The sequence below is a fragment of the Vigna unguiculata genome, chromosome 3 (genome assembly GCF_037176805.1).
Source record: "Vigna unguiculata cultivar grain cowpea cultivar isolate G323 ecotype 2 chromosome 3, ASM3717680v1, whole genome shotgun sequence".
NCBI classification, from domain to species: domain Eukaryota; kingdom Viridiplantae; phylum Streptophyta; class Magnoliopsida; order Fabales; family Fabaceae; genus Vigna; species Vigna unguiculata.
Window position 1 is genome coordinate 38,008,212 of NC_140794.1, and position 26,386 is coordinate 38,034,597.

General features: G+C 26.3%; 2 protein-coding genes across 2 annotated transcripts; both read left to right on the forward strand.

Annotated features, from left to right (window-relative positions):
* Positions 1-6,580: 6,580 nt before the first annotated feature.
* Positions 6,581-13,415, forward strand: LOC146887819 (uncharacterized). The gene is made up of 5 exons (XM_085670416.1): positions 6,581-7,076; positions 7,815-10,445; positions 11,584-11,773; positions 11,947-12,355; positions 12,927-13,415. The coding sequence occupies exons 1-5, from the start codon at positions 6,581-6,583 to the stop codon at positions 13,413-13,415; spliced, it is 4,215 nt and encodes a 1,404-aa protein (XP_085526542.1).
* A 1,890-nt stretch (positions 13,416-15,305) lies between these two features.
* On the forward strand, positions 15,306-16,915 carry LOC114175881 (NAC transcription factor 29-like). Its single transcript, XM_028060722.2, has 3 exons — positions 15,306-15,668; positions 15,787-16,067; positions 16,178-16,915. Exons 1-3 carry the CDS (start codon positions 15,377-15,379, stop codon positions 16,502-16,504), a joined length of 900 nt encoding a protein of 299 aa, XP_027916523.2. The 5' UTR covers positions 15,306-15,376; the 3' UTR covers positions 16,505-16,915.
* The last annotated feature ends 9,471 nt before the right edge of the window (positions 16,916-26,386 follow it).

Sequence of the window (26,386 nt, forward strand, 5' to 3'; positions counted from 1 at the left end):
AGAGAAAAGTTAAGTAAAGAATCCTATCAAAATTTTTGGAATGTAGGATTATGAATTAGAGAAAACTATAGAGAAATGGAATGAAAAATAGGATTCACCTTTGAGAGGAGAAAGAACGACGGAAGAGCTAAGAAAAGTAAAAAAGTGAAGTAAGTGATCATTGATGTTTTAATGAAATTATAAATTCTTAAATTTTCTACTTGCTACCTCATGCCTACTAACCTCACCACTTAATTTATTCCTTCTATGCTATGAAACAAAATAAAACCCAACGCACAAATTGCTTTTGTTATTATTCTAACCCAGATTCACTATTTTCAAACCCTCATTTCATAAACAAAGTATAATTATTCCTTTCAATTAATTAATCCACATATAAAACATTATATAATTGCTTTCAAACCGCCTACTTGAGTGTTTGATAAAACACAAATTAGAGAAAATTTAAAGAGAAATACTTTTTTTGAAAGTATGAGAACGAGTTATTTTACAGAAGTGAAATATAAAGGGAGAATTTAATCAACATAAAATCATAACAAGAAAACCATTAGAAAATCATAACAAAAACTGAAACAAGTTATCAAAGATATCTCTAACATCCCTTTCAAGATGGGCATGAAGATTATGAAGACCCAACTTGCAAGTAGCAATTGTGAAAAGTAGTAGGTTAAAGACACGTAATGACTTTCTTTTTTTTTTCTTCTTTTTTTATATTGAGAATATGAGAACGAGAACTTGAGGACGAGAATCTGAGAATGAAGTCGAGAAATATGAGATTTTGTTTAGCTGCCCCAATCATTTGAAAGGTATTGGTCTGAAGGTTGTACAATCAAATTTAAATTGCTTGTAAAAGGTGTTTTTATCTGATATCATGTGAATGTTTGATAAAACACAAATAAGAAAAAATTTGAAAAGAAACTTTATTGAGAGTATGAGAACGAGTTATTTTATAGAAGTGAAATATAAAAAAAAATTCAGAAAATAGAAAATCATAACAGAATACTAAAAGAATATATCAAAGATATCTTTATCACTTATGTATATACTTTCATCATAATCATTCGATCACAAATTTTCATCAATAATGATATGTAAGAAAATAATTAACTAAATAAAGATACTTATTTAAAAGCATTTCAAAGTACGTTAAGCAATGTTAAAAAATACTATATTAAAGATAAAGGAATATAAGTTAAGTAAAATTTGTTGAATTTGTGAAATTTCCTGACTAAAACATAATTACACTTGGATGTCAATGTTGCTTAAACAAGGAGGGGCCTCTCCCTTACTTCCCCATGAAAACCAGCCCTGCATGTATTAATGTAGAAAGAAATTAGAGGAGCAATCTTACCCACATTTTGTGGCAAGGCTGTGGATTAGAGGAAATTTTCAAAGAGATGGAATTGAATAAGGATGATCATGCGGTTTAAATGTTGAAGAATAAAGAGTGAAGAAGTGAAAGACGTAGCTAATGACGTTTTAATGAAGAAAGAAAATCATAAAATTTTCTATTTGTAGCCTCATGTCTACTAACTCCACCTTTTCTTTTCTTTCTTTTATGCCTCACCCCAAAAGAAAACCCAACTCATGCCCCAAATTGATTTGCTATTCTCCTCACCCTAATCCCCATTTTTAAACTCCCATTTCATCAACAAAACATAACAATTATTTCCCATCTCAATGTGAAAAAAATAATTTACATACATTATACACACCTTAAATACTTTAAATGTACAGGTGATTTAATTAGAGATTAAATTATTTATAGTTATTTTTAATTATTTTTAATTAATTTCACACAACTATATTATAGAGAGAAAAAAATCTTCATGGTATGAGGGGCAACTTTGATTTATCATTCAAAGTGTACAACAACAAACTTTACGAACAAGTTATTTTGACAAAAAATACAAGGTTAAATTATCCTTTTTATTCCTTTATTTGTCATGAAATTTTAGTTTGGTCCTCAAGTTTTTCTTGCTTTAATTTGGTTCTCATTTTCTTAAAAATGACTCAATTTGGTCCTCACCGTTCACTTTGACCAGACAGTGTTAAAGTTAATGCCAAGTGTCAATTTCTGGTTTTTTTGAATTTTTTTAATATTTTTTTATTTTTTTTTGAATTTTTTTTTTAAATTTTTAAATTTTATTTATTTATTTTAGACACTTGTCACTTCACCATTGTGTCACGTGTCAAAGTAACTCAATTTGGTCCCTATATTTGTTTTTAGTTTCAATTTAGTTTCAATTTTTGTAAAAATGAAGTAATATGTCCCTCCTTAGATTGAGGCTATGTTCTTTTGAGAGGAAGGATTAGAAGGAGAGGGAGAGGAAGAGATGGGAAGGATTAGAGGGTGAAGCTGATGTTGTTCTTTTTAAGTGATTAGGAGGTGATTTTAGAGTAAATTAGAGAGTGAAATTTGTGAAAATTTGTGATTGAATTGAGTGATGTGACATATTAAAAAAAATTAATAGATAAAAAAATGAGATTACCAAAATATCCCTAATGTTAAAAGTAATATAAAATGCTATATAAATCATGTAGAATAATTTATTTAATTTCTATTAATTGTGTGAAATAATATAAATATATTTATAAAAAAATGAATAATCAAATTTATTTGGTATGAAATTAAATTTAACATTTATCAATTTAATATTTACATGAAAAATAATTTATTTATGTTATATATATTTTTTGTTTTTAAGTCTTTGAAATATAATTTTTTTTGTTTATTTGATATGAACATATTTTTTTTAATTTGATTATGTTTGTTAATAATATAGATAACATTTTTTAATAAATTTTTTTCTTTTTTTCAAATTTTATAGAATTATATATTGTATATATATTTTTAACTTTTAGATTTTTAGATGTTTATTAATAATAAAATTTTATTTATTTTTATTAATAAATTAAAACTAAAATTAAAAGATAAATTTATGTGAAGAAATAAGAAAGAAGACAACACTGTGTGAACACGTGTCAACAAATTACGAGGATAAGAGAGGTAAAAAATAAATATGATGAGGATAAAATGGTAATTTTGTATCCATCACCTTCTAATCTCTTCCATAGTAGAGGGATGGAATTTTTTAGTCATCCCTCTAATCCATCCCTGCCATTCCCTTGCATCACCCCAAAAAGAACAAGGTAATCACTCTCCATGCCTTCCTCTCTAATCCTCTTGAACAGTACATCCCCTCAAAAGAACAGGGCCTGAGACTCAATTTAATCTTTGTATACAACTTATGATGATATTCTTAATAAAATTGACATTTTTATTAAATATTTGTAAAAATATTTTTAAATAAGTTTTTTTTAGTTTTATTATTAAACAAAGTTAAACCTCAAACTTAATTTCAAAAATTAACAATTTTTTCATCATATATAAAGGCATCAAGTGTATCATATTATACAAACTTAGTAAAGATTAAAAATCAAATAACTTGTCACACATAAGTTTAGGAACTAAATTTCAAGTTCAAAACAAAATCAAAGTCTAATGTTTTGTGTAGAATTTAAAGTTAATTTAAAATATTTATAGAAATATTTAATAAAAACGTTAATTTTAGTTAGAATATCACCATAAAATTTATAAAAATGTAAATTTAGTGTCAATTTGAGGAAGGACAATATTGCTTTATTTTTACAAAAATTGGGACTAAATTGAAACTAAAAACAAATATAGGGACCAAATTGAGTCACCTTGACACGTGGCACAACTGTGAAGTGACATGTGTCAAAAAAAATCAAAATTTTAAAAAAATTAAAAAAATTAAAAAAAATATTAAAAAAAGTAAAAAAACCAGAAATTGACATGTGACGTTGACTTTAACACCGTCTAGTCAAAGTTAACGGTGATGATCAAATTGAGTCATTTTTTAGAAAATGATGACCAAATTGAGACAACAAAAAATTTGAGGACCAAACTGAAAATTCATAACAAATAGAGGGACCAAAAGGGTAATTTAACCAAAATATAAAACAAGTTGTGTTCCTTTTCTTTCGAAAATACTTTTCTTAAATTACTGCATAAGTTTAACATATTTCCATTCGTAAATGAAATAATTTTAACATATCTTCAACGAAGAAATAAATTAAGGGTGAAAATAGTTTTCCCTTAATTTCAATCAAAATATATTTATAACAATTAAGGATTATTTTATTTAAAATAGGCAGTGTTTGTCAACCTTTCAACTTAAAAGCTTATTTTCTTAATATTTTGCTGAAATATAGAATAAAGTACAATGCTATTATCAACGTCAATAATATTTTCGGTAGAATTTTTATAAATTCGTATTCAGCAATTTAACGTTGCTATCTTTTGTAGTTATGAATAAAAGTAAAGTTTTTTAAAGAGGCAAAAGAATTGGCAGAATAATATATATGAAAAGAAAATTAAAGCATGATAAACTAAGCATCAAATTAAACTAACTATAAGCATAAAAAGTAAACTAAGTAAATGAGATTAATGAACAAATTTCCTTAAAATGAAAGATGTTAGAATGGAGTCGTTCTGTTGAACCGTCCACCATTTCAAAATTGGAATCATTAGTGTAGTTGATATTTGACAGAGTTTTGTACGATGAATTCAAATCCATTTGGAAAACACACCAACAACTTTCGTACATAGTCTAAATCAATGGTTACAATTTCTTTATGGCTAGACATACGTGTCCCCTTTATATTTCATTAACTTTATTTAGGACAAGCAATAATAAACAAATGCCAAATGTCAAAATTAAGAATGTCAAATATGGATTTAAATTTCACATCAAATAAAAATCTGATAAATTCATTTATTTTAATATTTTGAATTGGAAGTCATCAGGTCATAATATCTTTCATGATAGCTTATTGATGTTAAATCTTCCTTATATTTACTTCTAAAATTTTCGTGACAAAGATTTGTTCACTTTTAATTAATAAAAACTTCAGCTCATATTTAACTATAATAGAAAAATAATACAAAGAATGGATGAAAGATTAAAAACAAATAAAAAATTAGAAAAAAAATAAAAAAAAGAATAGGAAAGAATTTAAAAACGTAATGAAAGAAAGTGTGGAAAGGAGAATATTCTTTGGAAAAGTGGATGCCAACTCCAATTACAGGTGGACATCACTGCATGAGAAGATGATATTGTTGTGTGATTGATTTTCCATTTTGTACAAAAAATGTAGTGGTAACATAACCCTAGTCCAAATGATGAACACCTTTTTCAGAAAGGAAAGAACGTTGGTGAGTCATAACAAGTGTGTTTGCTGCCACTTGATAACTATCTTTTACTTACTCATCATCCTCTTCTTTTTCATACAAATCAACAATTCAACATCCATGACGTCGTGTTGAAGTGGTCAACACTCCATGTACGTTAAGGTCACATCAATGTTTATCCACATTTCTCTCAAAACGAAAATGGACACCACCCACCAATGTTTTTTTTTATTTTTTTTTATCAAATATACCTATTTGTTTTTTTCTAAAACATTCTTATATTCTTAAAATATTCTCAGAGAATTTTATTTATTTAATAGAAGTGGTTATTGAGAATTGCAACATGATTTCAAAGTTTCACATGCACTAAAAATCTTGATATTAAAAGTTTTCTAATATTCATATTCATTCTTTATTATAATGATAATAAATATTTTCAATGTATCTTATTAGAAGTTTTCTAATATTGATATTAGAGTTGATGATTTGTCTTAAGCTATAATAATACAGTGGTCACCTATTTTGTTTATGAAACTAGAGAAAAATAAATCGTTTTAGTTTTCATTTAACTTGGGGTGGTCAGATGATTATTGTAGCTATTAAAAAAATATTTTAAATTTATATGTAATTACTAGTTAAAATAGAAAGAATAAATATTTATAGATATAAACTATTTTTAGGGTATAACAACCCCTTAGCTCGCAGTTGAGGAATACGAAGTCAGATATAAAAAAAAAAAAAAGAGTTTTTGAGCCTTATGATTATTTATATTCTTTTATAAGTATTACTCTACAGTGCATTCCGTAGATTCCTGCCTTTTTATCTCCTACTACTGTTTTTCCGCTTTGACTGCTTGCTACTGCTTTGCTCCAGTTACACTGCTTTCTTACTTTTTCTGTTTAAAATTTCTTTAATGGATAACATACAGCCATTTTTAGGACCAGACTACAAATCAGCTTTAACAGCTGTAGAAAAAATTACAAACTCTCCACCTGTAGGTTATAAAAAACCTACTTCAGAAGTAGACCCTGTACACACAGTCCTTATAGGACAAAATAATACTATAATAGCTCTTCTAGAAGAAGTTTCTAGAAAATTGAATCATATGATTGACTCTACTAAAGAGACGAACTTGTCCAAAGAAATAGATGGTCTTATAAAGCAAGTATCAAAACTATCTTTAGGGACACATACACCTACAAAAACAACTTTTAAAAATTCACAAAAAATTATCAAAGTTGTAACTAAAAAAGATTTAAAAGCTGCAAGTACCAACGCAGCATCCCCTACAAACAATGATAATAGTTTATAATGATAACACAAACCAATACTTCTACACAAGCACAAACTGATAATATTAATATGAATAGTACAACAGAACCTAGTAGCACACAAAGATTCCCTGGAACCCCCAGAAGACTGAGGGAACATCAGACTAGAAGTCAAAATCTTATACAACATCCAGGAATCTTAGATAGATTCTTAAATAGACAAAGAACTACTAACATCAGAAGATTAGAAGATTTAGTAGATATACAACAAAATACAGATATAGGATCTAACTCAAGAATAGATTCTCTAAATCCTAGACAATTATACAACATAGGATGGCTAAGTTCTGAACGAACAAGCCTTTACCGATATAGGAGAATAGAAGATTTTCATCTCCCTGACAACACCTACGAGATAATCCCTCTGATATCTCCACAAACAGGAAGACAATTACAAAGTCAACAAGGAAGATATGTCCACATGGGATTAATTACTATTGGAGTCAGATCCTTAGCCAGACATATGATTGGAGCTAGAGCTTTGATAGTTCTACACGATTCAAGATTTCAGAATAATGATTCACAAAGTATAATAGGGATTTTAGAAGTAGATCTAAATCAACCCTTTTCTCTTATTTATCTTGCTCCAAATTTCACGTTAACACTACAAGATTTTATAAATCATATAAATTTAGAAGTACAAACAGTAGGTTTTGGAACCAATTGGATTGGTGAAAATCTACATTTAGACATAACCTTCATAGGAAGAATAAGCAACCATATTTCTTCTATGTATAGAATAAACACTAGACCATTAGAAGAAGCCATCAGCTCTTATGGCACACAATTCTTACCAGCCCAAGCCTTCACAAGAAGAAATGAAGGACATTTATGGCAAACACATTTACCCAGAGAAGAAAATAACCCAATTACAGCCCCTTCATCTGCTATTCTACATAACAGATCGAGAGGACTCAGCCTAAGTTTTGTAGATTACACAAATGTACCACGTCTCGACTTAGAACAAGATAGGTCAGTCGAAAATAGACATAGCATTTCAGCCATCCCTGATAACGAACACATCTCCATGATGAATATAATACAATACGAAGAAGATGAAAATGATGAAATGACTGATGAAGAATGGAATCATCATCAGGCAATTATAGCCATGTATAGATAAGGATCTTTGAATCCCTCCACAAACACAAATATTGAAAACATTTATGACGAAACAGACGATATCATAAATAATTTTCTTGAAAACCTACATTTAGACAAAGAAGACAGCTTTTCAGTAATATCAGAACCTTTGTCTACAATAGGTTTCGTCAATACAAGTGTAGGATCAGTAAACCCCAATAGTTATCAGTTAGATCATGATGGTATACAAGATTATCCTACTGGATTCATACCCAGAGAATCCCCAACAAGTGTTATTTTTACATATAATCAATATACAACACATGGAAAGAGACTCCCAGTGGAACCAAATTTCCCATTGCCAAATCTTTTATTAAACATAGGAGGAATTGACCCCCAATTATTACCAACATACATTGAACAATGGACTGCTACTGTAATCTGTGATTATGGTATTCATTACGAAAAAGAAGTTCAGTCTTCACAAGAAATGATTGCCAAAGGTGAAACATATTTAGGTGATATAGCCAGAGCATGTTGGGAATCTTTTAAAAGAAATTACCCAACAGAATTAAATACATTAGTGATCGAACCAGGTCCTAACATTTATAATTTCTGCTCTCTAATACAAAGATTACTCACTTCTCAATCTGCAAATGATGGGAATACACTCAGACAACAAATTTATTTAGGACATCTAGAAAGATTGTCTATAAAATATTTTGGAAAAATCAAAGAACTTTTGCAAGATTATCTCATGTATGCCTCCATAGCCGGATGTTTTCATGACATAAGTGTTGGAGAAAAAATGTTTCTTAAACTACCAGGAAAATTGGGTCAAAAAATCAGAGAATCCTGGAAAAATGATGAGGTAACTCCCATGTTAAATAACCTCTCAATAAGAATACAACACATTATGAAAATAATGGAAGACACCTGTACACATATTGCAATACAAAAACAATTAAAAAATTCTGATTCTGGAATTTGTAAACAAATATACACTCCACAACAATACAATCAAAATAAAAAATATATGCCCAGAAGAAAACCTAGATATAGCCAATCTTACAGTAATAGGTCTCAATCTTCTATACAAAAACCTACAAATTCTAGAAAGACATATACTATAAGATCTTCAAACTCTAGAAAACCAACTCTAAATCCTAATAGACACGTCAGAAAATTTAGAGAAAACAAAAATTACAAACAAACATTAAAATGTTATGCTTGTAGCCAAACTGGACATTTCTCAAGAGATTGTCCAAACATAGCTAATCTTTATACAAAAGAAGCAGAGCTCATCAAATCTTGCCACATGAATCTTCTTCCGATCGACGAAGATGTATCTACTGATTCTGAAATATTATCAGTAGTTAGTATAACAGAAATCAATGATGAAATTAATTTAGAAAAAGAACCCAAAAATTATGACTTAATAAATGATTTCACAAATAATGAATTTATCCAAATTTATCCTCAAGAATATGATTTCAAATTAAATAATAAATATAATGAATTAGGCGAAATATTAGATGATTCGGGATATTATCTAATGAATATAACTGAAACAAATATATGTCATCATACATTGCAATACTTTTCAGGACCAACATCCATTCCCTGCCAGTATTGTGATAGATATTTTCATAAATCACAAAGGGCTCATTGTCCTTTATGCTACAAAAATTTTTGTATAAAATGTATTACAACACATCTAAAAATACAAGAAATATCAATCTTTTTAGAACAAAAAGAAAACATAAAAGATAAAAACATAATAGATGCTAGGACTTCAATTTTAGAAACCAGAGTAAATAACCTTGAAGAAAAAATCCTTCTTCTAGAACAAATAATCCAAGATTTTGGAACAAGCACCATCTCACAAAACATACAAAATAACATGATGGGAACCACAGAATGTATCCCATTAGTTTGCAATGAAAAACAACTAATATCTGTTAAAGTATTAGTAAAATTAAATTTTCCAAAACAAAATAAAAACCCTGCTAAGGAAGAAATCATACAGGCCCTCTTAGACACAGGATGTTCTGAGACAGTCGTCTGCAAAACAAAAGTGCCTTCATATATGATCACTAAAAGTAAACATATACAAAAAACAAGAACTATGTCTGGAATAGTAATGATAAACGATGAAGAAATAAACAATATTTCTCTTCAATTCAGTACAAATTGTGATCTATTTGGCCAAAAAATACACCTTAAAACTATGCGCGTAGAAAATTTAGTCCCTTCAAAACAAAGCATGATTATTGGTTTAGATTTTATCTTAGGCCATAATAGAACCATCACTATAAACAAAGATTATGTCATTATTAGTGATAGAACACAAATGTCACCCATAATTAGTGGAGACAGCTATACAAAACCATCCTCTGATGAATGCTCGTGTACAAACACCAAATCCTCAGAAAAATGTGATTGTATGAAAGAAGATCTAGAATCCATAGATTACTGTTCAGATGACACTATGGACTCTTTTTCATCCATAAAAATATCTAAGACAATCACTTTTGATAGTATCCAACAGATTCTGGATAGGTTAAATAAAACTAGCATAATAGGAGAAGATCCTACTAAATTTTGGGATCGTGATCCTGTTACTTGTAAATTAAACATAATTAACCCTGATTTAATTATAAAAACTAAAGACATTCAGTTCAATAATTGGGAACAAGAAGAATGTCAAATGCATATTGACCACCTTCTAAAACTAAAAGTAATAGCTCCAAGTGAAAGTCCTCACAGGAGTCCTGCCTTCATAGTAAATAAATCTTCCGAACAAAAAAGAGGTAAATCTAGAATGGTTTACAATTATAAACGTTTAAACGATAATACAGTTGAAGATGGATATACAATTCCGTCTAAAGAAATTCTTATAAATCGCATTCAAAATGCAAAATGGTTTTCAAAATTTGATCTCAAAAGTGGATTCCATCAAGTAAAAATGGAACCAGAATCTATAAAATGGACAGCCTTCTCCTGTTCTGAAGGATTATACGAATGGCATGTAATGCCTTTTGGTCTTAAAAATGCCCCTGCAATTTTTCAAAGAAAAATGGATAACATTTTCAATAACATAAAAACTTTTACATGTGTCTATATAGATGATATACTAGTTTTTTCCAAAACAAAAGAAGATCATTATCTTCACTTAAAACAAGTATTATACAAACTTGAAAAATATGGCTTAATTATATCAAAAGGAAAAATGGAAATTTGTAAAAATTTCATAGAATTCCTCGGGACAGAAATAGGTAATGGAACCATAAAACTCCAACCTCACATTTCTAAGAAAATTCAAGACTTTCCTGATAAAATGGAAGACATAAAAACCCTAAGATCCTTTTTAGGACTTTTAAATTATGCCAGGAATTTTATCCCAGATTTGGGAAAATACACTGCCCCTTTATACAATAAAACTTCTCTAAAAGGAGAAAGAAAGTTCAATTCTGAAGATATAAAATTGGTTCAAAACATAAAACAAAAGGTAAATAAATTACCTACCCTACAATTACCATTAGATTCAGATTATTTAGTACTTGAATGTGATGGATGTGAATCAGGATGGGGAGCCATCCTAAAAAGAAAGAAAAATAAATATCTGTCAAAAGAAAATGAACAAATATGCAGGTACGCTTCTGGAAAATATACTGTGAAACCACAAGTTTATCAGACCAGTACTGATTATGAAGTCAATGCAATTATACACGCCTTAGAAGCATTTAAATTATTTTTGATAAATAAACCAGAAATAACCATTAGAACTGATTGTGAAGCAATCGTTTCTTATGGGAAAAACCAAATAAATAATGACAAAAAACCTCACAGGCGATGGTTACTTTTTAGAGACTATATAAATTCCGGAAAAATTATAAATTTTGAACATATTAAGGGATCTGACAATATGTTTGCTGATATCCTTTCCAGGTACATCATACAAAAGTAAGACTCAAAGAGTCCTCTATACAATCATATACATGAATATGTTACACATCGAAGATCCTGAAATCCCTCCTGGATTCCGGGTCAGGGTCAGAATACAAACATTATGGCCACAAGGAATTAGTCCTAACTTTAGTCCTAATCCTGCCATCGAAATATCTAAACTAATAAAAAGGTTTAAGAAAAAGTTAACCAAATTAAGGAGAAGAAGAAATGAATTGTTCCCACACAATCCTTTCCAATATGCTTTTACACTTGCCTCGTACAAGGGCAACATCTTAGTTTTGGAGCAACACCTACAAAGGCTTACACATTTTATTGCTTAACCTGTTTACTTCTATATTGCAGGTACAAATATTCCAAAATGGAATTTATACAAAACACAAAGAAAGGGCCTTCAGGTCCTAAATTAGTAAAGTCCCCATTCGTGGTGGAACAATACACAAAGTATGGCAAACAAGAATTGCCAATACTCACAAATACCTACCATTATCCTGGTAGAGAAAATACAAATGTCAAATTAAATGTTTTAATTGACAACATATGGAATATTCCAAAATACACAGTTCAAAATGAACACCAAGTCACTAAGGTGAAACAAAGCATCATTAGTGCACTATACAATTTCTGCAATGCAGATAACAAAGGAGTTTTGTTAACTTCACCAGCCTCTCCCTCTGGGAAAGGATTTACACATTATGCCCTAATTACAGGGCCAAACAAAGGAGTTTATACTTCCTTCAAAGACCTCTCTGAGGCAAAACAAGACCAATTTTGGTCTACTTACAAAGGCTTTAATTCTTTAGAAGAAGCCCAAATGGCGTTAAGACTGGAAACCATTGATGAAGAAAAAATAAAAATGGGGCTGACATTTGAACCCAAAACCCAAACACATACCTATGCTGCCTCCTGTAGCCTCTCACCACAAATGAACCCAAATATTTTCCTTGCAAAATTTGAAGTCATACAAGAATTCTTGTTTGAAGTTCATTCCGAAACACAAAATTACAATGGATTATTTGTAAAACCTCAGACATATTTCGACACAAAAACACCATGCCAAGAGTCTTCTGACTATTGCAAAACAGTTACCACAAAATGTACATGTCAAATAAAATTCATTTTTAGAAAGGCTTTAATTGATTTAAAAACCTTCAAAAATCAAATTATATAGAGACATAGTCATATGTCCATCACTACTATTAGAAGCAGGATGCCTCCAAACACTTCTTATCCCACCTACCGAAAAATTCAGCTCTCTAACCCAAGAGATAAACTCGGTAGTAAACGAAATACAGGCAGAATATATGACTAATATCTGCTTACAGATCACCTCTTCTCCAAAAAGCGCCACAACCCCTGATAGTGTGGCAACACATGTCATAAAATTATTCACAGAATCAAACCCAGAGGCACATGTCCATCTAGAACATGGGCCCTTGAAAGGATTATCACTCAACAAAGAAAAGCTATACCAGTACCAACTCTGGAAAGCTTACGTTGAAGGGTCAAATTGGAACTTCTCTAGAAAGGATAATGCTGAATATATCCTTTTAAAAGAAGCCATAAATACCAAGATATATTGGAAGAAGTTTATGGGAAACAAATTTCATCCTTTCCCTATAGAAGCCAGTCCTATACTGGTCAAAAGATTTGAAAAAGAAAGAATATACAGAGAAATTTATGAAGAAACAGGAAGCCACGGTCAAGGAACTCCTGGATCTTCTTTCCCTTCTGATAATGAAGACTCAGACCAGATACTTGAGGAAGATCCCGAAGACATGATCTCTACGGTAGTCTCCAAAAGAGGACAGTAAAGTGTTCTTACCTGTGACACAGTAATTTTACTCATAATTGGGTAATAGACTGAAGGGTAAAAACATACAACGTCCAAATACAGACACGTCACCAGGTGACCCAGACTCTAGGTAACCGGTCATTTAAAAACCGGTTCAACAAGTTACAGGTTTCAAACTTTTTCTATAAAAGAGTCTTTAAGTCCCTTATGCTGGGCAAGAACTCTACACACTCTCTCTCTACCTCTGCCTTCTCTCTACAAATCTCTCACTCATCTCTCTTGATCTTTCCTTCTTGTATACTTCGTCTCTCAACATAAATAAACGAGGAACTTCAGATCTCTCCCCTCTCCCTCTTGAATCTAAGTAAGTTTTTATGGAGTAGTTTATTTTTGGGCATCTACGGATGCCTTGAGTTATATTTATTAAAAGATGCGATAATCATTTAAAGGCTTGAAAACATTTTATGTACATAATTTTATTTTCTGTATTTATTTTTGATGTAAGATTATGAGAGAATATCTAACCGGCTCTGCCAGATTTATATTCTCATAACCTTATATTTTCTGTTTTTACGTTTTTATTTTCCCTTCTCCCTCCTTTAGTACTCTTAAACATTAGATTTTAAGGTTCTAGATTCCTTGCCTCCACCGACAACAAGCCTTTCTCCTATATTTTGTTTGCGCTATTTGAGTTTCTTTTTTCCTGTTTTTTTGCTTATAATTATTCGATAATAAATATACTGAAAATCAGGATTTATATTAAAATATACTGAAAACTATAATCTAGAAAAATAAAACTCATTAGACAGTAGGGATCCAATAAGAAAATGTGAGTCTCCATAATCTGCGTTGGTTGATAAAAAGTGTGATAAAAAAAAATTGCATTAATTTCTAATGTTTGATGAAGAAAGCTTGCGTTTTGTTGTGTTTGGTGGATGAGCATTATCGCAATCGTGTTAATAGTCACTCTGTAATTTAGAATGATTGGGGAGTTAGATGAAGAGCATGAGTCTTAATTATGTCGTTATTAAATTAAATTCAAAATATGTAATTAGGGTGTTATTACGAGAAAAATTGACTTAACTAATTCGGGTTCCCATGGTGATCGTGTGGTTACTGAGAGTGCCAACTTTGAAATTTTGTTAACCCGTACACAGAAGACACATGTTCCCAATCCTCAGTATATTTTGCAACTGATTGAGGAGCTGCGTCATCGCTGAACACATCTATCATTAATATCTAACTATATTTTATTTATTTACACTTTATACTTTTTATTACTTATCATCAATTTAAAATTTTTGAACTACTAACATTCTTTTCACCATTTATTAATTAATATGGTAACATGTATCTAGACACATTACATCACATGCAAACGATGCCACCTTAGTCACAAGCAAGGCCTGCTTAAACGAATACCATATTACAATTAATTGAAAATTAAAAGGATATTTTACCTTTGGTATTTACCAATACTCAGAGTGTAAACTTTAGCAACAATTTTAACTTCAAATCGTATATAAACCATGACAAATGATTGATGCAAATAGGCAACGTGTAAAATAAAAAAGATAACTTGTAATCACATAGTTCGACCACAAAAAATGAAAAAAGCAAAAGGAAAACTTTTCTAGTCTTTTCTCTTCAACGATTATTGCATGGACCAAACAATGATGTATTAGTTTGGTGAGAAACATTATGGTTTAACTATCGAGAGAGGACACAAAATATGGCTGCTGAGTACATAATTAAGTGGGAATAAAAAAGCAGCAATTGGCAAAAACATTCGAATGGAGAAATGAGACTTGAATATTGCTTGATGAGGATATAGACGTCCTTGCACTGGTTCTTTGAACCATGTGCAAAAGTCAGTAACAGATATACATGTGAAATAGTTCTGACCCCTCATTGGTGCATGCATTCCTAGTGACGCATGTACTAGGAATAGTAAAATTTATCCTCTCATCCAATCACAGCATGCAAGGAAACCCACCCTCAAAGATAAAACCACCACCAATCTCATTGCAAACATTCCAAACACCTTCATTTCTCTGCAAACCCTTCACTTTTCATCTCCCCAACCAAGTTCATATTTTTCACTCCATGGATGCTACCACAAGCTCTGAACTCCCCCCTGGCTTCAGGTTTCACCCAACGGACGAGGAACTAATCGTGTATTACCTTTGCAACCAAGCCACATCCAAGCCCTGTCCTGCTTCTATCATCCCAGAAGTGGATCTCTACAAGTTTGATCCATGGGAATTGCCAGGTATGTAGCATAACATCACTTGCCAAAGCTTTGTCATTACCTTTCTACTTGTTGCACCACAATGTCTCTCTGTAAATGTTTCACTTGTTGTTATGAACAAACATGCCTTGGAATGCAGATAAAACAGAGTTTGGAGAAAATGAATGGTACTTCTTTAGTCCACGAGACAGAAAGTACCCAAATGGGGTGAGGCCTAACCGAGCAACAGTTTCTGGGTATTGGAAAGCCACTGGCACAGACAAAGCAATCTATAGCGGATCTAAGCTTGTGGGGGTGAAGAAATCCTTAGTATTTTACAAGGGTAGGCCACCAAAGGGTGACAAGACTGATTGGATTATGCATGAGTACCGCTTGGCGGAATCAAAACAATCAGCTAACAGAAAAATTGGATCCATGAGGGTAAAACTTTTAAGCCTTGTCCTCATCACTTTGTGAAATTTAACAACTTGTTTTACCATTCAATGTTACTTTATGATTGACATTTGCCTTGGTTTTGGATGTTTCATCAGCTGGATGACTGGGTCCTGTGCAGGATTTATAAGAAGAAGAACATGGGAAAAACATTGGAGCACAAGGAGGCACACCCGAAAGTTCAAATCACTAATCTTATAGCTGAAAACAATGATGAGCAGAAAACGATGATGAACCTTCCCAGGACTTGGTCCCTCACTTACCTTTTGGATATGAATTACTTGGGTCCGATTTTATCTGATGGTTCCTATTGCTCAACCTTTGATTTTCAAATCAGCAATGCCAATATTGGAATTGACCCCTTAGTAAAATCTCAACCCGTTGAAATGGGCAACAATTATGTAGCAGACTCGGGGAAGTACTGAGTGAAACAGAGTAGCAACATTGACCACAAGTATATGTGAAGCAGATGAAAGACCTACTAGGATAGGAAAAAACAAAAACAGTGTTAGATTGTTGTCTAGTCATGACGATAAGCTTCGCCCATAAAATAATCATCAACACTCTATGTATGTCAAAATATGTTATGTCAAAAAATGTATTTTCAATGTGTTATTGACACTTATTGTATAGAAGGACAGGTTAGACGCCACTTAATTAAAGTTCATACATCATTAGTTACATTCCTTATCTTGATTCGGTTCAAACCACATGCTTTGATCATGCTTCGGAAGCATGTGAAACTAGATATGGTCGATTACTTTTTGTAAACAATACAATCATAATTTATTTTGACGAATGATATATTTGGCAAATTCTGCACTATGTGTCAATAATTGAAGCCAAATGGGTTTCCAAAGTTAACGTGAATCTTTGTACATTGTCTTATCCAAAAGATGACGGAAGTGTTGATTGTAAAAAACAAAGGTCGTCGAACCGCGTGGAAAGCAATGAAATGCGTGTCAATGAGATTGGTTTATGCTTGGCTAATATTAACAATTAGGGTTTGTATAAAATATGCTAATAACAAGGGGAATGATAATGACACATTTTGGAGTTTTAATTAATAACTAATCCTAGTATGTTCATCGTCATGAACTAAAAGTCAAACCAGGAAAATAGAATTTAAAATAAATTCACTTGAATGAGTGTAACTGTTTTCATTAATGTGTTATTATCTTATTGGTAGAATTTTATCGAAAACAAAAGGTAATTAGTAGAATCTTTGCAGTCTTGGTATTATTAGAACGGAGTAAGAAGTAGATCAGATCAAACTTTTCTTAAATGAATAAACATAGAAGATTCTAAAGAAAACGATAAGGTTAAAATAATAAGAAACTAATCAAAAGATTACCACCTTAGATGATAATCTTCCTATATAGTCACTTTGGAGTTTTCATGAAAATTAGTTAATTTTCCAACGATCAAGAATAATCGTTTTTCTTCCACATTGGAAGACATTTACACAAACATTATTGTGCAATGTTTATGACATACCACTTAATCAATTCTCAACCCATATACAAAAGCATTCATTGTATTTAAGATCTCGAACGAAAAGCACAAGGCATGATTAAAAACCAAGTAAAAACCACTTTAATGGTTGTATCATGCTTTATTGAGGTGTCAAATGTTAAAAAAATAAGTTGAGTGTAAAATAAAAGGAGTGGGAATTGAAATTTTAAAGACTTCAAAAACTTGTTAAATGAATGACTAACTTAAAATCATTGAATAGTTTAACGAAAACCAAATTCAACTGTAGAAAATATTATTTTCAATGTTTTTTAATATTTTAAAAAGTTGAAATATATATATATATATATATATATATATATATATATATATGGGTTTGTAGACAAGGAAAAAGGAAAAAAAATATACCACTTCACCCTCATCAGAGGTTACATCTAGTTTTTTAATGAGCATAATTAAACTAGTCCATTTGTTTTAAAGTTTTACAAAAATATTCAAGAAAATAAGAAAAATTTACAAACACAATATCTTAAACCTAGAAGATTTCTCACCACCTCTTATGAAACTTTTTCACCGAAAAAAACTCTTGAAAACCCTAATCAAGAACAATACAACTCAAAAAAGAAAAAGAAAAAATATATGAAATAACATTATCTAAACATATTTAAGCTCAAACGATGTGAAAAGTAAATAATAGTGATCTTCAATGTAAGGGGGAGAAAAATCCAAGAAAATATGTTTCAAAATGCAAAGTTCTCTCTCAAAGTATTTTGAAAGATTTTGGTGAACTTTTAGTTAATGCATATTTAAAAATAGTAAAAAGCATAATTTGTAGGTATGATAAGTTTTTGTTAGGTCTATAGAGGGAGCTTCACTAGAGAGATGCAAAATCAATGAGATATGAGCTCAACCACACAAGAAATCAACATCACTCTCAACCCAAAACCTTAAAACAATGAGTTTATGTGTCTTTGTCTTTATATGATTGTCCACTTTCTCATTTCTATCCAATGTGGGACTTAGACTCCCACTTGAATTTCCAATAATCTCAGTAGTTAGCTCGAGAGGGAAGTACCAATGTGAAGGGACTCACACTTGAGAGGGAGATTGTTGGGAATTCAAGTGTGAGTCTAAGCTTCACATTGAGTAAAATGAGAAAGTTGAGCACTATATAAGGATGAAGATCCATAAACTCATTACCTTTAAGGTTTTGGGTTGAAAGTGGTGTCAATGGCTTATGTGATTATGCTTATGTCTCATTAAAGTTGTATCTCCCTAATGAACATTCTCACTCAAAAAACCCAACAGTGATAACATTTATGGTTAGGCTCCAAATGTTTCCTCCCATCTCTAGGTGCGTCTTGTTATTTCGCTCTTCTTCATTCTACCTTAAGATATGTTGTGAGATGACTGATTTCCTTCCATGTATTTTTCGTGGTGTTCTCAAAGACCCTACAGTTGGTTTTTCTCTTTATCACTTTCCCTTTTTCATGATCACTCCATAAAACCCCCTGACAGTTTTTGTCACGATATTTTTCAAAAGGTAACCAACCGGAAGCTCATTAATCCTTCCCACCTCTACACTAGTGTGATCCATCACCAAGTCCAAAATTGAATTGGGTGGAGAAAAAAAGAGTTTTGTGATGGTAGAAAACATAGATTGTGGTATGAACCATAAACAATTGAGCTTTTAGGTCTAATTATGGAACAAGGTGCAAAAACTAAACCTAAGGGTGGAAAAAAGAAATGAGGTGTTATCAACTCATTCTAAAGAGAAGAAAATAAAATAAACACAAAAAAGAAAAAACACACACATAAATCATATTTTATTTCTCACGAATTTTTGTACATTTTCTCCATTTTTATTTATTTATTTATTTACTTCTAAAATTTAATTTCAAATTTTCTAAAACGATTTTTACTTACCTAGACGAAATAAAGTGTTTACAGTTGTCCCTCACGAATTTGACATTTTTCATATTATCAAAGTAAAGATAAGAAAAGACAAAAACACTAATTTCATTCGGGTTCTAAAAAGAAACCACATCAATGCAAACATAAAGAAAATCAATGACCATTCCATCGGAGAGGACCTCGATATACGGAAGATCGATGACCATTACCTCATAAAGGACCTCGATATGAACATATGAAAATCAATGACCATTCAATCAGATCGGGCCTTGATATGAACATATGAAAATCAATGACCTTTCCATCGAAGAGATCCTTGATATATGGAAAGATCGATAATCATTCCCTCGTAAAAGACCTTGATATGAAAATCAATGACCATTCCATCGGAGAAAATCTTGATATACGAAAAAATCAATGACCATTGTCTTGTAGATAGTCTCGATATGAACATAGACTTTTTTGAAAGTAATTGAATGTATGATATCCTAATTTAGAACATATGCATATGAGGGCTAAATATGTGAGGAACATGAATGCATGTTATGCAAGAAACCTAAGACCAATTTTCGAAACCCTAAATAGTTAGTCACTATAGTGACCAATTTAGATACTAATTACAAAATTAAAAATTATTGGTTACTAAAATAGTCACTATTATAATAAAAAATTATATTTGGTCACTAATTAGTTAGAGACTAATTTAGAAATTAATTCATTTTGATTGTCAAAACCTAGATAGCTAATTTTTAGTGATTAATTTCCTTTGGTGGCCAAAACTATGATAGCTAATTTCAAAAACCAATTTAGTAACCAATTATAATTTTTTATTCATAATAGTGACTATTTTAGTAACCAATAATTTTTAGTCACTAATTAATTAGAGACTAATTTAGAAACTAATTCATTTTAGTTGCCAAAACTTAGATAACTAATTTTTAGTAACCAATTTTCTTTGGTAGGCAAAACTATGGTAGCTTTAAATTCAATTTAGTGACCAATTATAATTTTTATTCATAATAGTGACTATTTTAGTAACCAATAAGTTTTAGTTTGGTAAATTAATATCTAAATTGGTCACTATAATTATTAATAATTATTGATCACTATTTAAAAATTTTCATGTATTAAGTTATCTTTGTTTTCTTCAAAATAAAACAAAACATATAAGAAATGAGAATAAAAATATTGAATTTTATTTATTTTTTCTTCAGAAATAAAGAAAACAAACACATGTCGAAGAGAGTAAGATTAATATAACAATAAGTAAATCTATAACCAAAAGGAGAAAAAAAAATATCATAACAGTTTTTTTTTTAGTTTTTATTATATTTAGTTTTATGTATTTCTATTTACAGATGATGTTTTTATAAAAAAAAAATAAAAAATATATTTAATGTAATTATCATAAATTTTTATTATAAATATAAAGAACTTTTAAAATTTTGGAAAATGACGACATTTAATCTCCACGAATATTTGCCCCCTGAGCTAAGAATAACGAATGCTACCTTGATATGCTTTTTGCTAAACTTTTCATCTTAACCGGTTTCTGAATTTGGATTTTCTGCCTCAGTGTTCGCTTACTTTCTTTAAGTTCATCACTCTATTGTATTAGAAAGCAATCCTCCAATAATAATAATAATAATAATAATAATAATAATAATAATAATAATAATAATAATAATAATAATAATAATAATAATAATAATAATAATAATAATAATAATAATAATAATAATAATAATAATAATAATAATAATAATAATAATAATAATAATAATAATAATAATAATAATAATAATAATAATAATAATAATAATAATAATAATAATAATAATAATAATAATAATAATAATAATAATAATAATAATAATAATAATAATAATAATAATAATAATAATAATAATAATAATAATAATAATAATAATAATAATAATAATAATAATAATAATAATAATAATAATAATAATAATAATAATAATAATAATAATAATAATAATAATAATAATAATAATAATAATAATAATAATAATAATAATAATAATAATAATAATAATAATAATAATAATAATAATAATAATAATAATAATAATAATAATAATAATAATAATAATAATAATAATAATAATAATAATAATAATAATAATAATAATAATAATAATAATAATAATAATAATAATAATAATAATAATAATAATAATAATAATAATAATAATAATAATAATAATAATAATAATAATAATAATAATAATAATAATAATAATAATAATAATAATAATAATAATAATAATAATAATAATAATAATAATAATAATAATAATAATAATAATAATAATAATAATAATAATAATAATAATAATAATAATAATAATAATAATAATATAATAATAATAATAATAATAATAATAATAATAATAATAATAATAATAATAATAATAATAATAATAATAATAATAATAATAATAATAATAATAATAATAATAATAATAATAATAATAATAATAATAATAATAATAATAATAATAATAATAATAATAATAATAATAATAATAATAATAATAATAATAATAATAATAATAATAATAATAATAATAATAATAATAATAATAATAATAATAATAATAATAATAATAATAATAATAATAATAATAATAATAATAATAATAATAATAATAATAATAATAATAATAATAATAATAATAATAATAATAATAATAATAATAATAATAATAATAATAATAATAATAATAATAATAATAATAATAATAATAATAATAATAATAATAATAATAATAATAATAATAATAATAATAATAATAATAATAATAATAATAATAATAATAATAATAATAATAATAATAATAATAATAATAATAATAATAATAATAATAATAATAATAATAATAATAATAATAATAATAATAATAATAATAATAATAATAATAATAATAATAATAATAATAATAATAATAATAATAATAATAATAATAATAATAATAATAATAATAATAATAATAATAATAATAATAATAATAATAATAATAATAATAATAATAATAATAATAATAATAATAATAATAATAATAATAATAATAATAATAATAATAATAATAATAATAATAATAATAATAATAATAATAATAATAATAATAATAATAATAATAATAATAATAATAATAATAATAATAATAATAATAATAATAATAATAATAATAATAATAATAATAATAATAATAATAATAATAATAATAATAATAATAATAATAATAATAATAATAATAATAATAATAATAATAATAATAATAATAATAATAATAATAATAATAATAATAATAATAATAATAATAATAATAATAATAATAATAATAATAATAATAATAATAATAATAATAATAATAATAATAATAATAATAATAATAATAATAATAATAATAATAATAATAATAATAATAATAATAATAATAATAATAATAATAATAATAATAATAATAATAATAATAATAATATAATAATAATAATAATAATAATAATAATAATAATAATAATAATAATAATAATAATAATAATAATAATAATAATAATAATAATAATAATAATAATAATAATAATAATAATAATAATAATAATAATAATAATAATAATAATAATAATAATAATAATAATAATAATAATAATAATAATAATAATAATAATAATAATAATAATAATAATAATAATAATAATAATAATAATAATAATAATAATAATAATAATAATAATAATAATAATAATAATAATAATAATAATAATAATAATAATAATAATAATAATAATAATAATAATAATAATAATAATAATAATAATAATAATAATAATAATAATAATAATAATAATAATAATAATAATAATAATAATAATAATAATAATAATAATAATAATAATAATAATAATAATAATAATAATAATAATAATAATAATAATAATAATAATAATAATAATAATAATAATAATAATAATAATAATAATAATAATAATAATAATAATAATAATAATAATAATAATAATAATAATAATAATAATAATAATAATAATAATAATAATAATAATAATAATAATAATAATAATAATAATAATAATAATAATAATAATAATAATAATAATAATAATAATAATAATAATAATAATAATAATAATAATAATAATAATAATAATAATAATAATAATAATAATAATAATAATAATAATAATAATAATAATAATAATAATAATAATAATAATAATAATAATAATAATAATAATAATAATAATAATAATAATAATAATAATAATAATAATAATAATAATAATAATAATAATAATAATAATAATAATAATAATAATAATAATAATAATAATAATAATAATAATAATAATAATAATAATAATAATAATAATAATAATAATAATAATAATAATAATAATAATAATAATAATAATAATAATAATAATAATAATAATAATAATAATAATAATAATAATAATAATAATAATAATAATAATAATAATAATAATAATAATAATAATAATAATAATAATAATAATAATAATAATAATAATAATAATAATAATAATAATAATAATAATAATAATAATAATAATAATAATAATAATAATAATAATAATAATAATAATAATAATAATAATAATAATAATAATAATAATAATAATAATAATAAAGGCTTAATTAGTCAAATAATATCCGTTTTCGTTAGTAAGTTTCAGTTTAGTATCTACTTTAAAAAAAAAAACCAAAGTTGACACATGCAGTAGCGGAACTTGGACTAAAAATGTAGGGGGGCCAAATTAGATTTGTTATATATAATTTTTCTTTAGAAGAAAAACTCTTCATTTTTTCTCTTCATTTCCTCTCCTTAAAACAAACACACATAATAGTAGAATTCAAAAAAATATTACTATCATTCGCTATTATATCATGCTATTATATCATTATTCCAAACTAGAATACCATTTTAAATAAGTCATTCGTATCTCATCAATTTGATTTCTGAGAACTTTAGAGATTTGTTTTTTATTGTCTTAAATTCTTGGTTCTTATTAAATTTATCAAGTTTAGTTAACGTAAATGCATTTTTTTCATCTTTATTAAAACCTTCCTCTTTGAAAAAAAGAATCAATTTACTTTTTATCATAATCTTTCTAATATAAATTTATCACCACTCGCCTATTTAGAAAAAATAAAATTCATATTTATAAATCACAATTATCACAATGCAAAACATAACAAAACTCATACTACTTTAATTAAATAAGCAATATTGTATAAATTCAAAACTTAAAAAAAAAATTATCATAGGTAGCGATACATAAATCATAATAAGATACTAACCTTGATCTGTGAGAGATCACGCAAGAATTTGTATTTATCTCTCTTCAAACACTTTCATGATAATTTATATGGTAGAAAGATTTTATAATCAGAAAAAAAAAAACCTAATCTCTTTTATAAATTAATGTCTCCATTAAAAAATATTTATCTTTTATTATAATTTTCCATAATATAATCTTAATATAAATAATATATAATATAATTTTAAAAAATATATAAATATATGTAAAAAAAATTCAAAAAAAAAAAAATGGGGGAGTCGTGGCTCCCTTTGTCATTACTAGTTCCGCCAATGGACACATGACACGCCGTTAACTGCGTTAATATTTTTTTTAAAGAAACCTAAATAAAACATTTTCCAAAAGTTGGGACGAAATTGAATTTTTCTTAAAAGTGGATATCAAACTGAAACTTCCAAACAAAAGCGGGTACTATTCAACTAATTAAGTCTAATAATAAATTTCATTCAATCTAAACTAAGCATAAACATATGGTATTGATGATTATTATTTGCAAAACTAGACCTATTATTGAATCGACAAAAATACTAATTAAAACTAAATGGTTCAACTTTGAATTTTAGACTAAATGTTAGTAAACAATTCTTGTTAAAAATATTTAAAATAGAGTTCAATAAATGTAATATCATAACTTATAGTGTTAAAAACTGAAATAATGTATTATTTTGCAGATTCTTAACGTTTAAATCTAAATAAAATATATCATTAAATTTTAGTTTTAAATGATACTGCAATATCTATTAATATTATAAAAAAATTACTTCTATAATAAATAATAATAAATTAATATAATAAAAAGTACTAGAATGGAACACCAAATGGGAACCTAGTTTAACAGGTTTAGAATATAGATTTGAAAGATTATGGGTTTGTGGCCCATCGTAGATATTGCATACTCTGGTTTGGGTCTTTCTTCTTGCACCTCCAAAATTTCTTCTACACCTTGAATAGAATTTTAAATTCCAAATATATCCTTTGACCATTTAAATAAAACTACAAATATCATATCTCCAAAATTACTTCCAGAAATCGACTTCTAGAAGGAAGTCAAAATATATAATCGAAAGTTGACTTTCGAAAGTCAAAATATATAACTGGAAGTCGACTTCCAGAAGTCAAAATATATAATCGGAAGTCGACTTCTAGAAGTCAAATTATATTATCGGAAGTCGACTTCCGAAAGTCAAAATATATTATTGGAAATCGACTTCCCAAAGTCAAAATATATTACCAGAAATCGAATTCCGAAAATCAAAATATATTACCAGAAATCGACTTCCGAAAGTCAAAATATTATTTTTAAATTTTATCTTTTATTTTAATTATTTTTATTACATTATATAAAAAAGTTATATAATATATATATATATATATATAATTTTATTTTTTAAATATATATTAAAAATACTAAAGAAATAAAATAAATTAAAAATACTTAAACTTTATACTAAAAAATATTAATTCTGTTTTAACTATTTTTAATTCTATTTAAAGTTTATGTTTTCTAAATTTTAAATGTTTTTTACTTTTTT

Coding starts and splice junctions, on each gene's coding strand:
- LOC146887819 (XM_085670416.1), top strand. CDS start 6,581: ATGAATAGTACAACAGAACCTAGTAGCACACAAAGATTCCCTGGAACC. Junction 10,446..11,583: donor ATCTTCCGAACAAAAAAGAG/GTAAATCTAGAA, acceptor TATCCTTTCCAG/GTACATCATACAAAAGTAAG. Junction 11,774..11,946: donor ATATCTAAACTAATAAAAAG/GTTTAAGAAAAA, acceptor TCTATATTGCAG/GTACAAATATTCCAAAATGG.
- LOC114175881 (XM_028060722.2), top strand. CDS start 15,377: ATGCAAGGAAACCCACCCTCAAAGATAAAACCACCACCAATCTCATTG. Junction 15,669..15,786: donor TGATCCATGGGAATTGCCAG/GTATGTAGCATA, acceptor CTTGGAATGCAG/ATAAAACAGAGTTTGGAGAA. Junction 16,068..16,177: donor GAAAAATTGGATCCATGAGG/GTAAAACTTTTA, acceptor ATGTTTCATCAG/CTGGATGACTGGGTCCTGTG.